This window comes from Ptychodera flava, chromosome 19, assembly GCF_041260155.1.
Source record: "Ptychodera flava strain L36383 chromosome 19, AS_Pfla_20210202, whole genome shotgun sequence".
Lineage (NCBI taxonomy): Eukaryota > Metazoa > Hemichordata > Enteropneusta > Ptychoderidae > Ptychodera > Ptychodera flava.
This window is the reverse complement of record NC_091946.1, coordinates 13453376-13471733: the sequence shown is the minus strand read 5'-3', so window position 1 is coordinate 13471733 and position 18358 is coordinate 13453376. Positions and strand designations below refer to the sequence as shown.

Here is an 18358-nt window from a genome sequence, read left to right as displayed (position 1 = left end):
TCAAGAGTACCAGTGTCTCAAACCTTGCAGAAACATTGTGTATAGTAATAATCTGTGAAAAGTCACTACAGGTTGTGTCTGTCAGATGCTTTCATAGCAAATCATTTAAAACCATAGACAGTGGAGGCCCCCCTCCACTGTCTATGTTAAAACGCAGGTGCCAATCTTTCTGACATGACATGAGTGCTTTGTATACATGAATCTCATCAGCAAACAGATGTGGACTGTGAGAGTCGTCGTCTAATCTTACTATTACTATATCAACTATATGGGCTATGCAATAATCCCAATATCAATTTCTTGTCCAAGCTGTACAGGACATATGCGTGCATTTGTGAGGTTTGGAATGAGTAGTGTGACAAACTGTTGACTCCGGAGAGTTGAAGTTCAAGACTCTTTGAGGGTAAATACTTGTCTTTATTTGACACATCTCCAATTTATCACTGTCAGTTACAAGAGTTACAATACATCCTTGAGTTGTAGCAAATTGTCCCATTCACTGAAAGGTACATGACCTTTGACATTTGTTGCTATGATACAGGGACAGTCATGGTCACGAACACATATTAAGAGAAAAACCACTGCAAACTGGTATTAGCAAATTGTATTCTTTGATTTGTGTTAAGGATGAAAGCACCTCAGGCACAGATAATAGGACTTTCAATCATACAGTACACTTCTGGTCTTCTACATGAATATTGGACTTATTTCAATGCTTGAGGAGAAAGTGAAAATCAGAAAGTTCATTTTCATGTATCTCACATTTTTGTGAAAGTCAGAAAGTTCATTTTTCTCCATATAGTTAACAGAGGGATATCTACCATTTTGAATTTCAAACACTGGTAAATTGTATGTCTTTTGTTATCTAGTACCAAAATTTGTACTGTGAACCCTGATATTTATGGTAGATTCTAAAAGCGTGGTTTAGAATTTTTTTGGTGAAAGTTTGAACAAGTTTTGTGGCACATACTACCTTATATTTCCACATGGGAAATGTAAAATTGGGATAAAGACAACCGATTTCAATCGATGTATTTTATCATTTAATAAATACACATGGTATTTAAATCAAAGAACCAGCAAATAATAAAATAAAAGAGAAACAATACCATTCACTCAATCTCTGAATATATTGCTCATTATGAACTGAAATTACATTGTGAAATGTCAAAATAAGACACAAGACGTGTGAAAACGTTGTTGCATTGTTAGTTAGGAACACTCTACTGAGGTAAGGGACCGTCTCCAATCGTTGCATGAGTTCAAAAAGCGAAATTTGTTCATTTCCAAGGGAAGGGGGTTTGATATCCATGAAATTCACTTTCACACTTTTATTTCGTGATCACCAGATCTCTTTACATTGTGTGTAAAAATAAACAAAAACTGCACACCTGTATCAACAAATTTTACAGTAGCTGTTTCCAACTCATTTGTGTTATGCTGTTGTGTTCACTCCCAAAGTTAGTAAAGTTCATAGCCATTACATGACTTTTATTGAGAGAACTCTAGGCAGACATCAACATTTCACACTTTTGAACTTTTGTTTAGTGGAGGGGATATGAGGTTTTGATCTAAACGAAGGAATTTCCTTTCTTGAACTTATGCAACAATCTCAGACAGTCCCTAGATGTCATGGTAATAAAAGTGAAGACTGAAGTGTATCTCATTGAACCTGGCTGCATTCTCCACAGCTTGGAAAAACAGAAGGGTACAATGCCAATTTTGCATATTTGTAGATTTGTTTATTTTGAAAACACATTCTTTTGTACGATTATAAACATAATGAATAGTATGCCCAAAAAAACAAAAACGTGGCCAAGCTCTCAAAATTCCCCTGTGGAGAACCCTGCCTGGTTTTAGACAGGTGTTACGGAGTAAATCTCTTCTTAATCTGCCTTCTCACAACCTGGACGTATCTCTAAAACATTAAAAATGTATCAAGCACTTGAACAATAAATATTTTTGTAATTTTTCTTTTTGTCCTAACGTACCAAGTCAGCACCTGTTATGCCTGAGAGTGGTCTGACATATTATAGAAGAGCAGACATGGCAGATATATAGACTCCTACGTTGACATCTGTGAGGCTACACACAAATCATCTCTGAAATGATATCTGGGTATCCCTGCTGGCTAGTCAGTCTGGTTCCCATTGTCCTCAGTCCCTGAATCTTTGTACTTGATCACCAGGAAATGTTTGTCCAAAATATCATCCACTTTGCACAATACTTGGTCTATCTCACCATCTCTTGGAGCCAGGATTTCATGCTGTGTTCACAAAGAAATGCAAATATAAAGTTGATAATGACTACACATGAAATTCTGAGTTGATACAACAATGTCCATTCCTCTGCAAGCATAATTTGACTTGAACCAAATGGACAAGCAACCTCAGCTTTAACTTTTGATTCAAATTCAAATTTTTGAGTTTTGTTTGTTAAATACGATTTCTTGCTCTATTTTCAATATCATGTGGACATGCCTGCCATTCAACTTGTCAACAAAGCCCAGATGTGCGTATTGTTCAATGTTGTTGTTGATAACTGAACTCTAGTTGAGACTGCAATTCACTTGTCATCACTACTGTTGCACATTGTCATCAACAACACTAGTGAGGATTAGCAGGCAAAAACCTTATGATACTATAAAACAATTCTGCTGAGGGGCCTTTTCTTATGTACTCTATCTGTATCCCAAACTCTGACCACTCCCTAGGTCACTAGTGATTAATGCAAAATGCTGTTTTTTGTCCATTACTCTGCACTGTTGCTGCATCAGTTCATAACAGGTCATGTACTAGCATTTTCAATTTTGCATGTACGATCAAATTCCTGTGGTACCTTTACAAAATGGATAACTAACTGAAAATCAATGACTGCACATACCTCTTGCTTCATAGCATGCATCACAACCAAGACTTGTCCCTTTTCCACTGTTTCACCGTCCTTGACATTGACCTTGGTCACTTTACCAGTCATGGGTGTGATTGCTTCATACTCTGCCAACTGGGCGCTGCCTGCCAGGAAATTTGGCACTGGCAGTGGTATTTCATAGCTGCCGTCCTATAAAATGCACAGCGAAAAGAAAAAAATATTAAAAGAACTTCAGCAAAATCAAAAGAGAGGTTGCCACCTTGGTGTGTCCCTGGAAGTATGCATATGAACCTTGAATGTACACAGAAATCAACTGTACATTACAAATGCATAATGCTTGCCTACAAATCACTCAATTTTCTTGTAACTCACTGTTGAAAATCAAACAATGTGCGTGGAAAATGAATTTCATTGCATTTCAAAACAAAATCTGAATGGTATTGGAGTAAAATGCAAATGTACATGGATTTAATACAACACAACAGTTCATACAAGTTGTGGATGCAAATTTGCACTTGATCATTGAAACAGAGCTTCATGTAACCTCCTTCCCCTTTGAAAGCAATAAGTACCTGTAAATGTTTTGATTACCCAATGTCCCTATGAACAGCCCCATACCAGGATAAAATCAGCACAAGTATCTTCATGTCACGCTTCAAAGTGATTCTCACCAGGATTCAAACATCACTTGAGTATTTTGGTAGAAATTCAATAATACATTTGCAAGATAGTTCAGTGGCAATAAATTTTCGAGGGTTGTGAATACAGCAGAGATTCCAAACAATCCAAGGATTATCAAAATGATTGACAGTACTGAAATGACTTACAAGTGTAAAGTAATGAAGGACATCATCATAGATGACTGCCGTACCGACGCTCTTCTTGTTATCAACACAACTTGTCAGTTTAAACCCGCCATTTATTTCCTCCAAACTGCCACTAACATCATAGGTTGTATCTTTGACCTGGTCAACAAAGTCACATGTGATGAGTTTCAGTCATTCAGATTCATATTTTACATTCGCAGTGGTTACATACAAGTACGATACATGATATATGAAGATTTACCATCAATAATGAGCTGTTTTTACTGAATTTGCATATATCAACTATACTAATTAATGCATGAATGCTAATGAACTTAAAGCGATACAGTCGTTGGAACTGTGCCTGTGCGAGTTTCTTGTTTACAAACAATGTATTTCATGCACGATATCAAGATGCACCTCATCATCATAGCTGCAACATTTAAATTATACAATGATAGATTATGACAGACATGTTTTAACTTACATCAATCACCATCGTGCCTTGGATACATTGTTGCCATGGGTTGTATGGGTCCCATACGACCTTTGAGCGCAGTTCCGACGACTATATCCCTTTAAGCTCTGAGCATCTGGCAGACTTTTTGTCAATCAATAATGTAAAGAAATATTATTGTTGGCCATGGCCTCTTTTTGAAGACACTTAAGATGACCCGGTAAGTTGAATTTCATTACAGGTAAAAGTTGTTCTCTATACAGTTGGTAAAACGACTGCTGTCAAAAACAAGAATTATCAGATTAAAAAGTGTCCTTAGTGAGTAAAGGGACTGTCTTACCTTTATCCTGTAGTTGGTTCCATCCACATATGTAATACTGACAGGGGTTTTCTCATCACCATCTTTCAGCACTACAGTCCTGGTGAAGGCCTCATTAACTCTGTGTCCACTGCTCAACGAAAACGGTGAAAACTTGTCTGAAAAAGCACAGAAAAGATGAGATTACAAACTTGCACAGTCTTCATTTGGTACTGCATCCACCATATTTATGAAGATTGCATACAGATTGTATATTTAAGCAATAACCCCCGCCGCAGGAGGGTATACACGAGATTTTGGTACAGTGCGCGACATATAGCACGAGCCGATAGGCGAGTGCTATATGGAGCGAATTGTACCAAAATCGAGTGTATACCCTCCTGCGAAGGGGGTTATTGCTATTATATTATATCAACTTGCGTGTATTTGTTGTCTTACTTGGGTGTTTTCATCACTCTAAGCGCAAAATGCAGAAAACGGACGTCTGAGAGATCGAACGTCGGAAATTCTGCGCCCGAGACCGAGCATTTTTATAAGTTGGGATTCCGTACAGGCACACAGTATCCTACGATAAATACGCATTACGTCCATATCGACATTGCATTTTATTCGCATGCAACACGAACGATACTTGTCAAAAAATACCTGCTGCACTCACACAGAAAATGGGTCAAGAGTTCAAATCAAAAGAAAAAAAGTAACAATTTTTTTCGTAAATTTACATAAGAACAATAGTCCTGGCTTTTTTAGCATACTAAAAATAGATTTGTCTCATTCTGTACCGCATACCGTCGCGACATTCAGTGGTGGCACAGTGAAGTTACAGGATCTATTTTTGATGGATAATTTGGACGTTAATTGTACCAGAAAACAAGCAGTTTTAAATAATCCAGACTTGCGATGACTGCAACTGTGATGAACAGTTGTGCAGATTCTGAGTGTGTTGCCCGATGCAGGGAGAGCTGGACGCTGACACTGCTCGTTGTATTTGATGTCAAATATCGTCGCAGTCGCCAGGAGTCATCCCATTGTTATTTTGAACTTCTTGGTCTACATCGTTAGGACATCCCGATCTGTTATAGCCCAAACTTTGGTAAATAATATCTGAAATACCGTTACTGTGAGGAAGTGTCAATTTATTTGTGTATGAACGAATACTATCTTCATTTTAAAGAGCGTTATTAGGATATATCGCGTCTCGAGTCCCGCAATGTGCACGGTGCGCTGTCGCCCTAATATTTGTGTGCATCATACCCCAAACGTGCTGCTTCAGAGATGTCTTTCATCATCGATCCCAACTTATTTACACCAAGAGGTGAGTTACAGACCCACACTTTATCTGTGTATCAAAATTCGGTCTTCGGTCTTTGAAACAAAGTGGACTGTTTCGGTCTTTCTCGAGGGTCTATGGTTTAGATAGGTACGTTCAAATGCACCGACAGGGCAATTTTCGAAAATGCTGGTTTAGGGGCCCGTTTTAGCACTGCTATCAGTGCTAAAACAGTATTTTAGCATCGGTGGAATGAGCTCTCGTCCAATCAGAATGGCGCATGGTAGCATGATATAATATAATTGGTATTTTCTGATAAATACTGCACTGCATCATGGGTGTTTTAAAGTATACAATACCAGGACCTTAGGTTTTCATAAATATTTCACTACATGCACACTACATTGCATTCTGGGTAGCCATACACCTCAAAATCAATTGCATAGTGGGGATGTTGCAAATTTTGCAGAGCATCTTGGGTGTTTTGAGAATAGTGAATGGCATCTTGGACACTTCTGCATGATACATTACAATTTATGTTACACTTGGGCAAAATTATGGCAGTGCATCCTGGTTGTTGTGAAAGACACATGGAAAACATTGTGAATATTTATCACTGCACCCTGAGTAAGTTGCATGTTATTGTGCCACGACCCTTGTTCTTTGTAATGTTAGACGACTTAAACCTGTATTTTATTTCAGTCACAATACCATGAAAAGATTACTTCCAAAATTGACTTTAGAACAGCAGTATAGTGGTCACGTTATTATATGGTGGTCAAACAAGAATTAACTGTGAACCATTCAAGATGTTGTACTTACCCTTTGCACCTGGCAAGGTTCTCTGTGACATGTAATCTACCAGTGTGACTGTGAGGGCAGCCTGACAGACAATATCCGCAGACAGTGTCTGCCTCTCTGGAAACAGCTCAGAGTAATGCTGATCTATGAAACCTGTGTGAACATTGCCAGCTTCAAATTCTTTGTGTGATGACAGCGAGTGCAAGAACTCCATGTTTGTTCTTGGTCCAACAATCTGTAGAATCAAGTAGTGTACAAAGAATCTGATGATTTGTCCAGGATCATGCTTGTACCAAAAAGGCTGATTCTTATATTCCGTCATTAACATGAATGTAAATGTTATAATCCAAAATTTTTTACTAGACTTTTGGAAATTATTCTGACACCAATGGCAAATTTACTGCCTTGTCACCACCAATACTGAGGCTCAAACCACAAAATCAAAGTAGGCGACCACAAACTACAGATTTATAGAAAGACTAAATTTCTGTTGGGTCCCTGGCATGTATGATGCTCCATTGAGTAACAAATCTTAAAATCACAATTAGCACTTTTCAAGGATACACAGAAGTGCCCAGGGAGTCAACTAAAAAGAAAAAGAATTCTGAGTCAGCTTAACATTATTATGTAGTCTTTTGGAGCTCGTCTTCCTGCGCATTTTAAATGAAGATGTCAAATATCCAAATATTGGCACTTGTGCAACTCAGATAAAAGATCACAGCATTTTGAAAGTGCTATCTTTTCTTGCTAGCGTGTTGCCTAAGAAACTGCCCAAGCTCTTTTCTGTTTTTCACATTCATAGTTTAGGAAGTTTACCTTAACATCATGGTTTCTGTCACACCATGAAACATCATACCAGTACTTAAATGGTAAAATTCAACAAATTTCTAATATACCAGATAGCAATAACAGCCACAGTAGTTCTTATAAAATATGCATTCAATTATTTCATAACAATAGCTCATTCTAAACGCACCTCTTTCCACATGGAAAATTGGGGTGACTATATTCAAAATGATATAAAAATATTGCCCGAAAATTGTTCAGGGAATGAGTTTTGGAAAATTATTTACATGATAATCTTGCAGTGATTTCTTGAGTTTACTTAGAGCAGCTGATCTGTCTTTAGACCAGACAATAAGTTTGGAAATCATGGGATCGTAGAAGACACTGACTTCATCACCTAGGAAACAAAGGAAAACATTGTGATTACCTATCTACAACATTAACTCAGGTCAGTACAATAAAGACAATGTTTAAAACTTTAGTATATGTAATATTGGATAGGTTACATATCAGTATGCTTGTTTACATTCACGATTTAAGGTGGCGTACCACATAACATAGTACATTTTGTTCAAAATGACTTTTTTGCACGATTTAAGGATTGGTCGGGTTCACCTCTTAGCATGAAAAGCAGTAGTAAGTTGGGTGAGACAGAAGTGAAAAATTATGAATATTTATGCAAATCACCTGATTTTGATGATTTATGGTTAGTTTACTTCATAAAGCAAATTACGTTTTCTTTTCCTTCTCCCTATGCATGTTATTCTTGTTGACACAATGCATTTATACAGTATGCACTCACTGACTGTTATCATTGACAAATGAACTTTAGTCAAGACAAAAGTTAGTTGTCAATAGTCATGAACATTACAAACTTACAGGCTGTGTTCATAGGTGTGTACACTACGCATTTCAACATGATTTTGGCAATAGAAGAGATGATGTATTGAAAAGACACAATAATTACAACACATTGAAAATAAATTCAGAGTTACAGCTAATGGTCTTTCAACTCATTCATTTGTCTGTTAACTCACCTTGCTCAACTCCAGTGTCCAATCGAATTGAGCTGTCTAACAAACCAGCCATCTTGTGATATATAAGAGGCCCAGCACCTGGCATGAAGTTCCGTCTGGGATCCTCTGCATAGACTCTAGCTTCAAAGGCGTGACCTTTCAACTTGAGTTCAGCTTGCTGCAGTGGCAGAGCCTGGCCAGATGCAACCTGATCATTAACAAGAAAATCAAGATGTTTTTTACAGCCTCTATCTATCAACTTGAGCAGATGACACTTTCTCAAATTAATTTTGACTAAGAATCAAAGGATACCAAGTCTGAGACCTGGGGTGAACCCATAGAAATGGACTCACTATCAGAGGATGGCGAGTTTGAGACTTGGGCATGGTGTTGTGCCCCTGAGCAAGGCACTTTATCCCTCACTGAGCATTTGGATATTTGGGTGATCAGTACCTCATCCAGTAAATGGGTTTCTCACTCGGTGGATGATGGAGGAAATATAAAAATAATTTGAGGCAAGGAAACACATTTAGGAATGCATGATTTGACATTAGGCTTTTCACACATATGAGTAACATGTAGGTTCCACCATACCTTGAACTGCCATTCCACCAGATCCTGTCCAGTGATCATTTCAGTGACAGGGTGCTCCACTTGAAGTCTGGTATTCATCTCCATGAAGTAAAAATCCTGATTTTTATCCATGATGAACTCTACAGTTCCTGTCAAGACAAATCAGAGAAATTATTGACAGATTGAATGTATGTTCATCCTTGATGATACATTTCATGATTTTCTGATATTCTGCTTTTATATAAAATGATACCATGCCAGTATGCGTTCCCGTACTTGATCAATATGCTTTATTAGTACCAGTATAATTGGTTTATTTGATTTTTAGAATGATAATGGGGACATCAATGCAGTATCGATCTTCACGCTTTGGAAATCTAGCCTCATATGTTTTGTAATTTGCATTATCACATGAACTGGCCCGAATCGCCACCTGTATGACGTAGAACAGGACAGACAAGTCATCGTTGATGACACAGTCCCACTTGTTAATGGGTATTTTGATTACAGGTCCTCAGAGAGGATAGAGTCCTCTTCATTAGGTCTGTGATAAAAATACTTTGAATAAATTCACTTGATACATGTCTGAGTTATGGTTCAGGACATGAAAAAATCGTAACAAAATGGTCGCACAGTGGCCATAAAGGATCGCATCACAAAACAAATTGATGTGCATAGCTATGACATTGGTCGATGTCATTGTACCAACTTTGAATAAAATTGGTCGAAACATGCAGATATGCCTGAGAAATGGCTCTGTACATGAAAAAATCGTAATAAAATGGCCGCCTGGCGGCCATATTGGATCATATCACAAAACAGATTGACGTGCATATGTATGACATAGGTCAATGTCCTTGTACCAACTTTGAATAAAATCGGTTGAGATATGCCTGAGTAATGGCTCTGTACATGAAAAAATCGTAATAAAATGGCCGCCTGGCGGCCATTTTGGGTCGTATCACAAAACAAATTGACGTGCACAGCTATGACATTTGTCAATAACCTTGTACCAACTTTGAATAAAATCGGTTGAAACGTGCCTGAGTAATGGCTCTGTACATGAAAAAATCGTAATAAAATGGCCGCCTGGCGGCCATTTTGGATCGTATCACAAAACAAATTGACGTGCATATCTATGACATTGGTCAATGTCCTTGTACCAACTCTGAATAAAATCGGTCAAAACATGCCTGAGTAATGGCTCTGTACGTGAAAAAATCGTAATAAAATGGCCGCATGGCAGCCATATTGGGTCGTATCACAAAACAAATTGACGTGCATATCTATGACATTGGTCAATGTCCTTGTACCAACTTTGAATAAAATCAGTTGGAACATGCCTGAGTTTGGCTCTGTACATGAAAAAATCGTAATAAAATGGCCGCCTGGCGGCCATATTGGATCGTATCACAAAACAAATTGACGTGCATCTGTATAACATATGAAGTAATCCTTGTATCAAGTTTGAATGAAATCGCTCCAGGCATCTCAGAGATATCTGCGTGAACGGACGGACGGACGGACGCACAGACGCACGCACGCACACACGGACACACGCACGCACACACGCACGGATTGTATACTCGTGTTTTCGCGGAGCCGCCCAACTTCTCACCTTCAGCTCGAAGTTGTACGGCTCCACGAAAAACACTTGTATATGGTGACGTCAAACAGAGAAAAATACGATGGGATTATATATAATTACCAGACAGACTCCACAAATTATATCAGATAGAATTTAATTTTCTGCCCAATGGACCTTCAATGCAATTTATTCGCCTACATCTATGGCAGCGAATCACAGATTTTCCCTTGGGTATCAACACAAAAAGTGTGATGCCATTTACTGTATTGTGCCACTGATTGAGTCACTTTTATACTGTATATTTATCATTAGAAAGGAAGTTATATGTACGGTGTTTGGGAGAGAGTAGCAAACTTAACATGACATGTACAAATGAATTCACGCAGTGACAACATCATTCAAGTGGTTCAAAACTGCAACTCACCTGCTCCTACATAATTAACAGCCCTGGCAGCAGCAACGGCTGCTTCTCCTATCCTCTGCCTAACTTCTGATGAAATGCCGGGCTGGGGATTGAATCATATGGGAAGATATAGGTCAAAGTAAGTAGAATTCTTTGTTTTGCATTTGCATGCATAGCTTTTCAGGGGACAAAAAACAAATTTTTCTAGCAGAATTTTCTATTGTTGGCAATATTCTGTCACAACCACATGACATGACTTTTACATTGAAACAGTTCTGCTTTACAGCAGTCATATTACAACCATTGAACCATTTGGTGATGTAAAATTGGATCCTCTAGAAGCATATATTTACAGGAATGATCAGACTGTATGAGAAACTATCCAATAATGGCATATTGGCAACATGGGGTTCATATCTATTCATCACTGCACCCCAAGACAAGCACTCATTACCAACAATTGGATGGTGGACCAATGATCTTTGCATGCACCGTCTCAAAGGGCCAGTAGCTGTAACTTTTGATGATTTTTTTTTCATAGTTTTTGTTTTTTTTGTTTTTATATCACCTACATTCTCTCATTCTACTTTCAACAGCATGTTGAAACAATTTAGCTTGTCAACTCATTCTGTACATGAGTAAGCTGCATTTTTATTGTCGACATTGAATACTGGTCTGGACTAGAATTCAAACACATACACATACCGGTAGATGTTGTGTGTACAAGCTAAATACAGTGGAATTTGATTGAGTGTCCGGTTTGCCTTGCAGAGCTCGACAAGTCTATACGTTGCTTGTCATTAGAAAAGTAAACATTTGCAACAAATTGAGTCTGTGGTGTTAGATTACAGCACGCGGCGAACATTTCCCACACACTGTCTAGTCTACATTCTCAGCAAGCTTACTTTTTCACTACTTGTACATGTACACACATCATCAAAGTTTTCTTTTGGGTATTTATTTTGATTTTGGAACTTTCAGAAGAAACAAGTAAATTCTTTTCAAAAATAAACTTTTCTTCTCGCGATTTCAGCAATCACGACAACAGTCCTTTCATCATACAGTCTGTAGCGATAGCATGTCCAGAGCAATCTACACTATCAACATGTTTGCACACAACAAACCTTTTCTTTCAAGTTGATCGGAACGTTATGAATATTATCAACCAGCAAATTCTTGACACTCCTACATGAAACGTTTTTGCTGCCTTCTCTCCTGTCTCAGATAAATGAAACTTCCTTGGCACTTTTCTCAAATACATGACAGCTACAAAATAGACTAGAACAACAGTGTTGATTTTACACACAGTGCTCAACACTGTGACAGTGCATTTTGTGCCATTAAAGAACACACCCAGTGTTTCTGAAAAAATTCACTGTATTTTGGCACGTAATTTCCCGGACGGCATCATACACGGCAACGGGTAAGTTAGCATGGAGGAGACGGTGATATCTCTCTGCCTTCAAAATTTTCTTCACCTTGCTGAAGCATTGTTCAACTGGGTTCAAATCGGGGAATATGTTGGTGTAAAACTGTACTCAATTCCAAGGGTGTCAAGCCAGTCGGATAGAATCAGTTCACCTTCGTTGCGATGAATCGGTGCATTGTCAGAGATTAAAATGTCACCCTGTTGCAAAGCACGCTGTCCATCCTCGCCGAACGATTGCACAGCTTCGTGGATAAAATGGACATATTCGTTGGTGTCAGAGCCGCCTTCAATTACACGATAATGTTTCACGCCGTCATATCCAACCAGTAACTGCAATGTGTACATCGGTGACTTCATGTATCGGCAAACTTCTACGCACGGTGTTCCAATCAATGAATGTCCGTACAGAGGTTGACCTGTTGTCACTTTAATGCCAGCTTCATCCATAAATTTTGGCGTGAATCGGTTACGTTGACTGACAAAATCAATGAACACTTGAGTGTACTGCATATTTCGCAAAGTAAAACAATCTGGCAATGGCATTGTCATCTTTTTGAATGTCCATCTACCACCACTCAATTCATTTCTCACAGTTTTTCCTATGGTAGAAATTGAGACGTCTGTAAGAGAAGAATGCTGTAAAAGTTCATCGCGAATTTCCTTGTATTGTATAGATGGTCGAGAACGTTTCAAAGAATTCAATGAATTCAATGTCTTCTCTTCCTAACCTTTTTGTTTTCCCGCCGCCGTGTGGCTTTGGTTCCACAGAATCAAAGTCGCAATATCGTTTCCACAGCCTTTGCACCCCCCTTTCATCCAACTTGAAAGTCTTGCTTACAGCTGTTAAAACACCTCTGGGGATTTGACCTGTCCCTTTGTCAGCTCCACAGTCTTCGAGTTCTGTAACAACAAGTTTTCGCAGATCTGTACTCAACGGACGTCCACGCTCGTAGTATCTTCCTTTGACTGAGGTCGACGCGCTCAACATTTGGTGTGTATGCCAACGTCAGGCAAAATCTTTTGTTTATAACAGTGGGCTATACATTGTATACGAACAAGGCGCATCGTGTCTCGATTCAGTGGAAGAAAGCAATCGAAGAGAGGGGTGTTGCAGGAGTTCAATGTTTTATTTTTTTGTTCAAATTTATGTATTCTTTTTCTTCTTCTTTTGAATTCGGGGAAAGAATTCATGCGATTAGTACTTTCATTAATAAATTATTAAGGAAATATAGTATATATGTAACAGCTGGGGAGAAAAAGTACATAATTTACGACATTCCCTAAACAAAAATAGTTGAAGCTTTGGCGGGAAGGAAAGTTGATGGTATGCAAATTTTGCCAGGCTCACAACATCAAGTACCTGTCGTCGTGACTTCGTTGGCACTAGAGCTGAAAGTTTCGAGAAAAACTGAATACGCCTAGAGTCAGTCCGGTTGATGTTGAACACTTTCTTTGAGATATAGATCCTACACTCGAAAAATATGGCAGTAAGTTTCGTCGTTTGGACTTTGTTAATACAAATCACATGAAATTTTTAAAGCGAGGGGACTTGGAGAAGTTCACGTGCAAAGTAAGTGATGTACATCGAAGAATGCTGCTAAATGCTGTGGCCAAACTACAACCCCTTGTTCAAAACTAGGTTTGAGGGATGAGGAAAGTCCAAAGAGTGTCGAAGGACTCAAAACTGACAACTTATTCAAGCCCAGAAAGCTAAGCTATAAACAAACCAGAGAAGTCGGTGAAAACTCAGAATCTCCATCACCTTCCTCGAGCTTGGCGTGTGGTTCAGTACGGATGGAAAATATGGCGCCAACAAATTTCCTAGACACCTACAAATACAAATCGCCGATTGACCGATACATCGAACAACGGCAAGAGGAGGTCAGATTGCTGGAAAGAGAGCTGAATTTGCTGGAAGAGCGTCATTTGGTCATTTCGAAAAAGTACTGCCACCCAAGTTCAAGGTTACCAGGAGAAAAACAGTGCGGAAATGTCATTTGTATGGGTCACACAGGCGAGACAAGTGTCCGAATGGACCGTGTAAAACTGCCGAGCAGTGCGGAGATGTCAACGCAAAGGGCCATGAAGTCGAAAAAGCAGAGCTGAATGATATTGTGTCCGAAATACAGAAAACTAAAAGTGATGTCAAGAGCAAACAGCAGACCATCGACATAAAACGTCAGGCACAGAACAGCATAAAGAACTCCTTCTCTGAGCGTGTTCATGATCACCTAATACGAAGCAATCAAGAGAAATACCTCTTTTTGACCAGCGCTGGTGAAGTTGTTGTGCGTCCCAAGAACTAGCAATGGACAAAGCTATACTCCAGAAGTATTATAAAGGAAAAATACCTGAGAATATAGAAGTTGCAAGTGGTACATTTCGAGCGATTATTGAAGAGTTCAACACACTCATCGACAAGACGGCGTATTTGCCAAACCTCGCAATAATCCAATCAAAGACAAATTGGAGTCGAACCCAGTATTTCCAGTGAAGTTCCCCACAAGTCGTGTACCTTGTGATAGTTCAGAAGATAAATCATCAGATGATGTTAAAGATAGTCAAATCCATCCTGTTGAACAGCAGCAACTCGACCAAGCCATACAGAATAGTTTGCATTCAAGTCGCAGTCAGGATAGACACGGTGATCCTTCAAGTTCAGCAGTTAGGATTCCGCGTCCTGTATCACATGTCGATACAAGTAGTCAGCTGTCTCAAGCTTTACCTCAACGACAACCACCCCATAATTATTTCTACTATGATCCGTACGTACAGATGAACCAATATTACCCCCCCGTACGTATATTATAACCCCATGTACGGGAGTCCTTTCTATTCATCGACGGTTCAGCCTCCTATTATGCCGACGTGTCCAGTCGAGTCTCAAGAAGAAAGTGAGCACAGAGCAGGGAATACTGATGGTGACAAGTCTTTTGAAATGCAGGAATAGATTTGTGGAAATAAGCAAATGAAGCGAAAAACAAAATAATCACGTCGAGAGTCTCTCGTGTTTCGTAGTAGTTAGTACATTTCCTCTGAACACTCGCAGATCTCCTTTGGACTAATTTACCTATGTCGTTACTAGAGAAATTACATGCCAAAATACAGTTCATGCATTTAAGCAGAAAATCTGGCTGTGTGAAATAACATTTAGCGTAGTGGTATTTCTTGTGTTCATGTGAAATGTTCATCAAATGTCCGTTGAGTAAAGTTTGTAATCGTGTCATGTAATTGAGGCAAGAAAAAAAGGAGTGAATGACAAGTTCCATTTTGAGTAGAATTTATTTGTTTACAACTTCTTAAAGTTCCTAATCAAAATAAATACCTGAAAGAAAACTTGGATGATGTGTGTACTTGTAGTGCAGTGTGCTTGTGAGTGGCATGCTGAAACGACTGTCGTGATTGTTGACGAGACAGTGTGTGGGAAACGTTCGCTGCGGGTTGTAATCTAACACCACAGACTCAATTTGTTGCAAATGTTTACTTTTCTAATGATAAGCAACGTATAGACTTGTCGAGCTCTGCAAGGCAAACAGTTAACCGGACACTCAATCAAATTCCACTGTAGTAGGTATTTCAATACCAGTATGCTTTGGGGAGTTGAACAAAAACTTCCAATTGACATATGAAACTAAAATAGTGCTATACTGGCCAAAAGTTACAGGTACTGGCCCTTTAATTATTTGTACATAGAGTGAAAGATAAATAGCTACCCTTGATGGGTATGGACACAAAAATCTCCGTTAAAGATTATTTGGCAAGCAGTCAAAATTGCTGCGTACAAATTTTGTGTCTTTAACTGCTCTTGTATGCAAGTTGCAGTCTAACTACCACCAAAGTTTGGAATAATCCAATTGTTTGCTATGTAGAGGGGACTGGAGAACAACGGAAGAAAAGCAGTGTGAGAGGGTTCAGTATGGTGTGCCTGTGTGGTCTGATGTCATTTTACTCACTGCTGGGGCTTCTTCTATAATTTTTTGGTGTCTCCTCTGTACGCTGCAGTCTCTTTCAAACAGATAGACGTAGTTGCCATGGTGATCACCAAAGACTTGTACTTCTACGTGTCTGAATCACGATGAAACACAACAAAAAAGTATTCAGGCTTTGATGTCATGACAAAACTCTACGTCATAGATATATATGTTTAATACATTGATGGAAAACGATTTGAAGATTGAAGGTTGAGTAAAACTGCATGCTTGAAAATTCACTGTACATTGATCTGTGTCAGTACGCATATATTGTATTATGACAGTTTGAAGCATACAGGAACATTCTACTAATGATAAACCACCAATAAACAGCTGATTGTCAATGAAAACCTTAACTTTGGAACCCCACAATCTTCCATTATGATAATTGCCTCAAACACAAGTTCTTGACAATGTGAGATGCTTTGTCATTGAAACAAGTCTTTCACAATTCATACTTTTTCAGCCATCTTAACATCATGAATTCTGATGTTGAAGGATAAATGATTGACCCAGCGACATTGGATTATTTTGTTTTCATCCTATCAATAAAATGTGAAAATGCAACAAAAACTGACCAATTACACTATACGCCAATGGAAGGCAATAGCACAGTACAATGATGTAGGTTTGTTTCAAAATATAGTGGCACAGACTCCACAGCATCAGACACTGCTGCTTGAAATTTGGACAAAATTTTGTCAGTTTGTGTGTGTGGCTGTTATCACAGCTATTGTCTGAGCCATTAATATGTCCTTTCTAGTCTCATCATAACATTCGCAGTCACCCACTAAGTTGCATTCTCTTACATCCCTCTTGCAGAATTTCAAAAAATGTAGTATAAATTTGCAGAAAAATGTTTATTTTTTTCAAATATTAAACAAAGAATAATGATGTCATTTGCAAACAGCCCTATCACATTTCAGCTGGAGTAACCATTGACGCCAGAATGTAAACATATTCACAATTCTACCACTCACCTTGGCTGCTCCACATACTTCTCAAGCAACATTGCATCGTCTTTAAAACTTGCCATGGATTCATTTCTGGCAGACTGCAGCTGTGAGTGAAACTCACTTTCACTTTGAACCAGACGCATTCCCTGAAATACAATGAAAACCTATCAGCTACAAAAATCTGACAAAAGTTACGTGTTCTGAAAAAAATGCTGAGTTCAAATAACTTACCAGTATGCCCTGAATCATAAAAAAAAATATAATGATAATTGGATGCAACTCCAACACTATTCACTCTGGACTAAAAGGAAAAATCCTATGGATAATACACTGTGTAAGCAAGAAAAGCTTTCGTAAGTCTCAGTGATGTCTAACAAATGCATCTGCTATGCCAAAGTATCTGTTATCTGTTCAGTCCCTATGGAATCTTGTCCAATCCTCTCTAAATATGGTCTTTTCTAATTCTGAAATCCATGCACAAATGTGACAAAATTGAACTCCAATGACAGCAGTGAGCTATTTTAAACAATAGAATCAGTAAAACTCTTTTCCTAGATGAAATCTCAAGTAACTTTCTTCACCTCCAGATTTAGGCAATGTTCACATTAAATAACAGTTCATTACTAACCTTGCCTCCACCACCGCGCACTGCTTTGGCCATCAGGGGGTAACCTATTTTGCCAGCTTCAATAAATAACCTTTCATCTGATTGGTCATCACCATGGTAACCAGGGATGACAGGTACACCAGCAGCTTCCATGATGGCCTTGGAAGTACTGAAACAACATTTGAAGCAAATGAATCAGAATTTGAAATTTATGAAGCACTGCTAAATGAAAGGCTAGCGCTAGCAGCTGTAGCTTTTGTTGATTTTGTCAATATTTTTGTTTTCAATATAAATAAGTCTTCTATTCCCAAAAGCATGTTGAGATACACAGTATTCAGCTTGTCAACTCAGCCTATACATGTGTAAACTACCGGTACACTCATAATGCTCCAGACTACAATTCAAATGTGAACAATTATAATTTATTTTACGTGTATAGATGCAGTGTTGGCGAGCCAAATAATGGGTGCTTCAGCATGCTTTGGGGAGTAGAACAAGAATTGGC

The 18358-nt window shown here is 38.6% G+C and overlaps 1 protein-coding gene across 1 annotated transcript in view; it reads right to left on the bottom strand.

Annotated features, from left to right (window-relative positions):
• Positions 1 to 396: 396 nt before the first annotated feature.
• The window catches only part of LOC139118638 (methylcrotonoyl-CoA carboxylase subunit alpha, mitochondrial-like), a 22676-nt gene continuing 4714 nt past the window's right edge, over positions 397 to 18358 (bottom strand). Inside the window, exons 6-17 of the mRNA XM_070682056.1 lie at positions 17875 to 18022; positions 17271 to 17392; positions 16273 to 16384; positions 10912 to 10993; positions 8921 to 9048; positions 8348 to 8534; positions 7598 to 7707; positions 6546 to 6759; positions 4475 to 4611; positions 3699 to 3836; positions 2884 to 3060; positions 397 to 2266 (exon numbers count right to left, since the gene is read on the bottom strand). Of these exons, the coding sequence (XP_070538157.1) occupies positions 2132 to 2266; positions 2884 to 3060; positions 3699 to 3836; positions 4475 to 4611; positions 6546 to 6759; positions 7598 to 7707; positions 8348 to 8534; positions 8921 to 9048; positions 10912 to 10993; positions 16273 to 16384; positions 17271 to 17392; positions 17875 to 18022 (1690 nt within the window). The 3' untranslated portion in view covers positions 397 to 2131. The remainder of the gene's footprint in view (positions 2267 to 2883; positions 3061 to 3698; positions 3837 to 4474; positions 4612 to 6545; positions 6760 to 7597; positions 7708 to 8347; positions 8535 to 8920; positions 9049 to 10911; positions 10994 to 16272; positions 16385 to 17270; positions 17393 to 17874; positions 18023 to 18358) is intronic.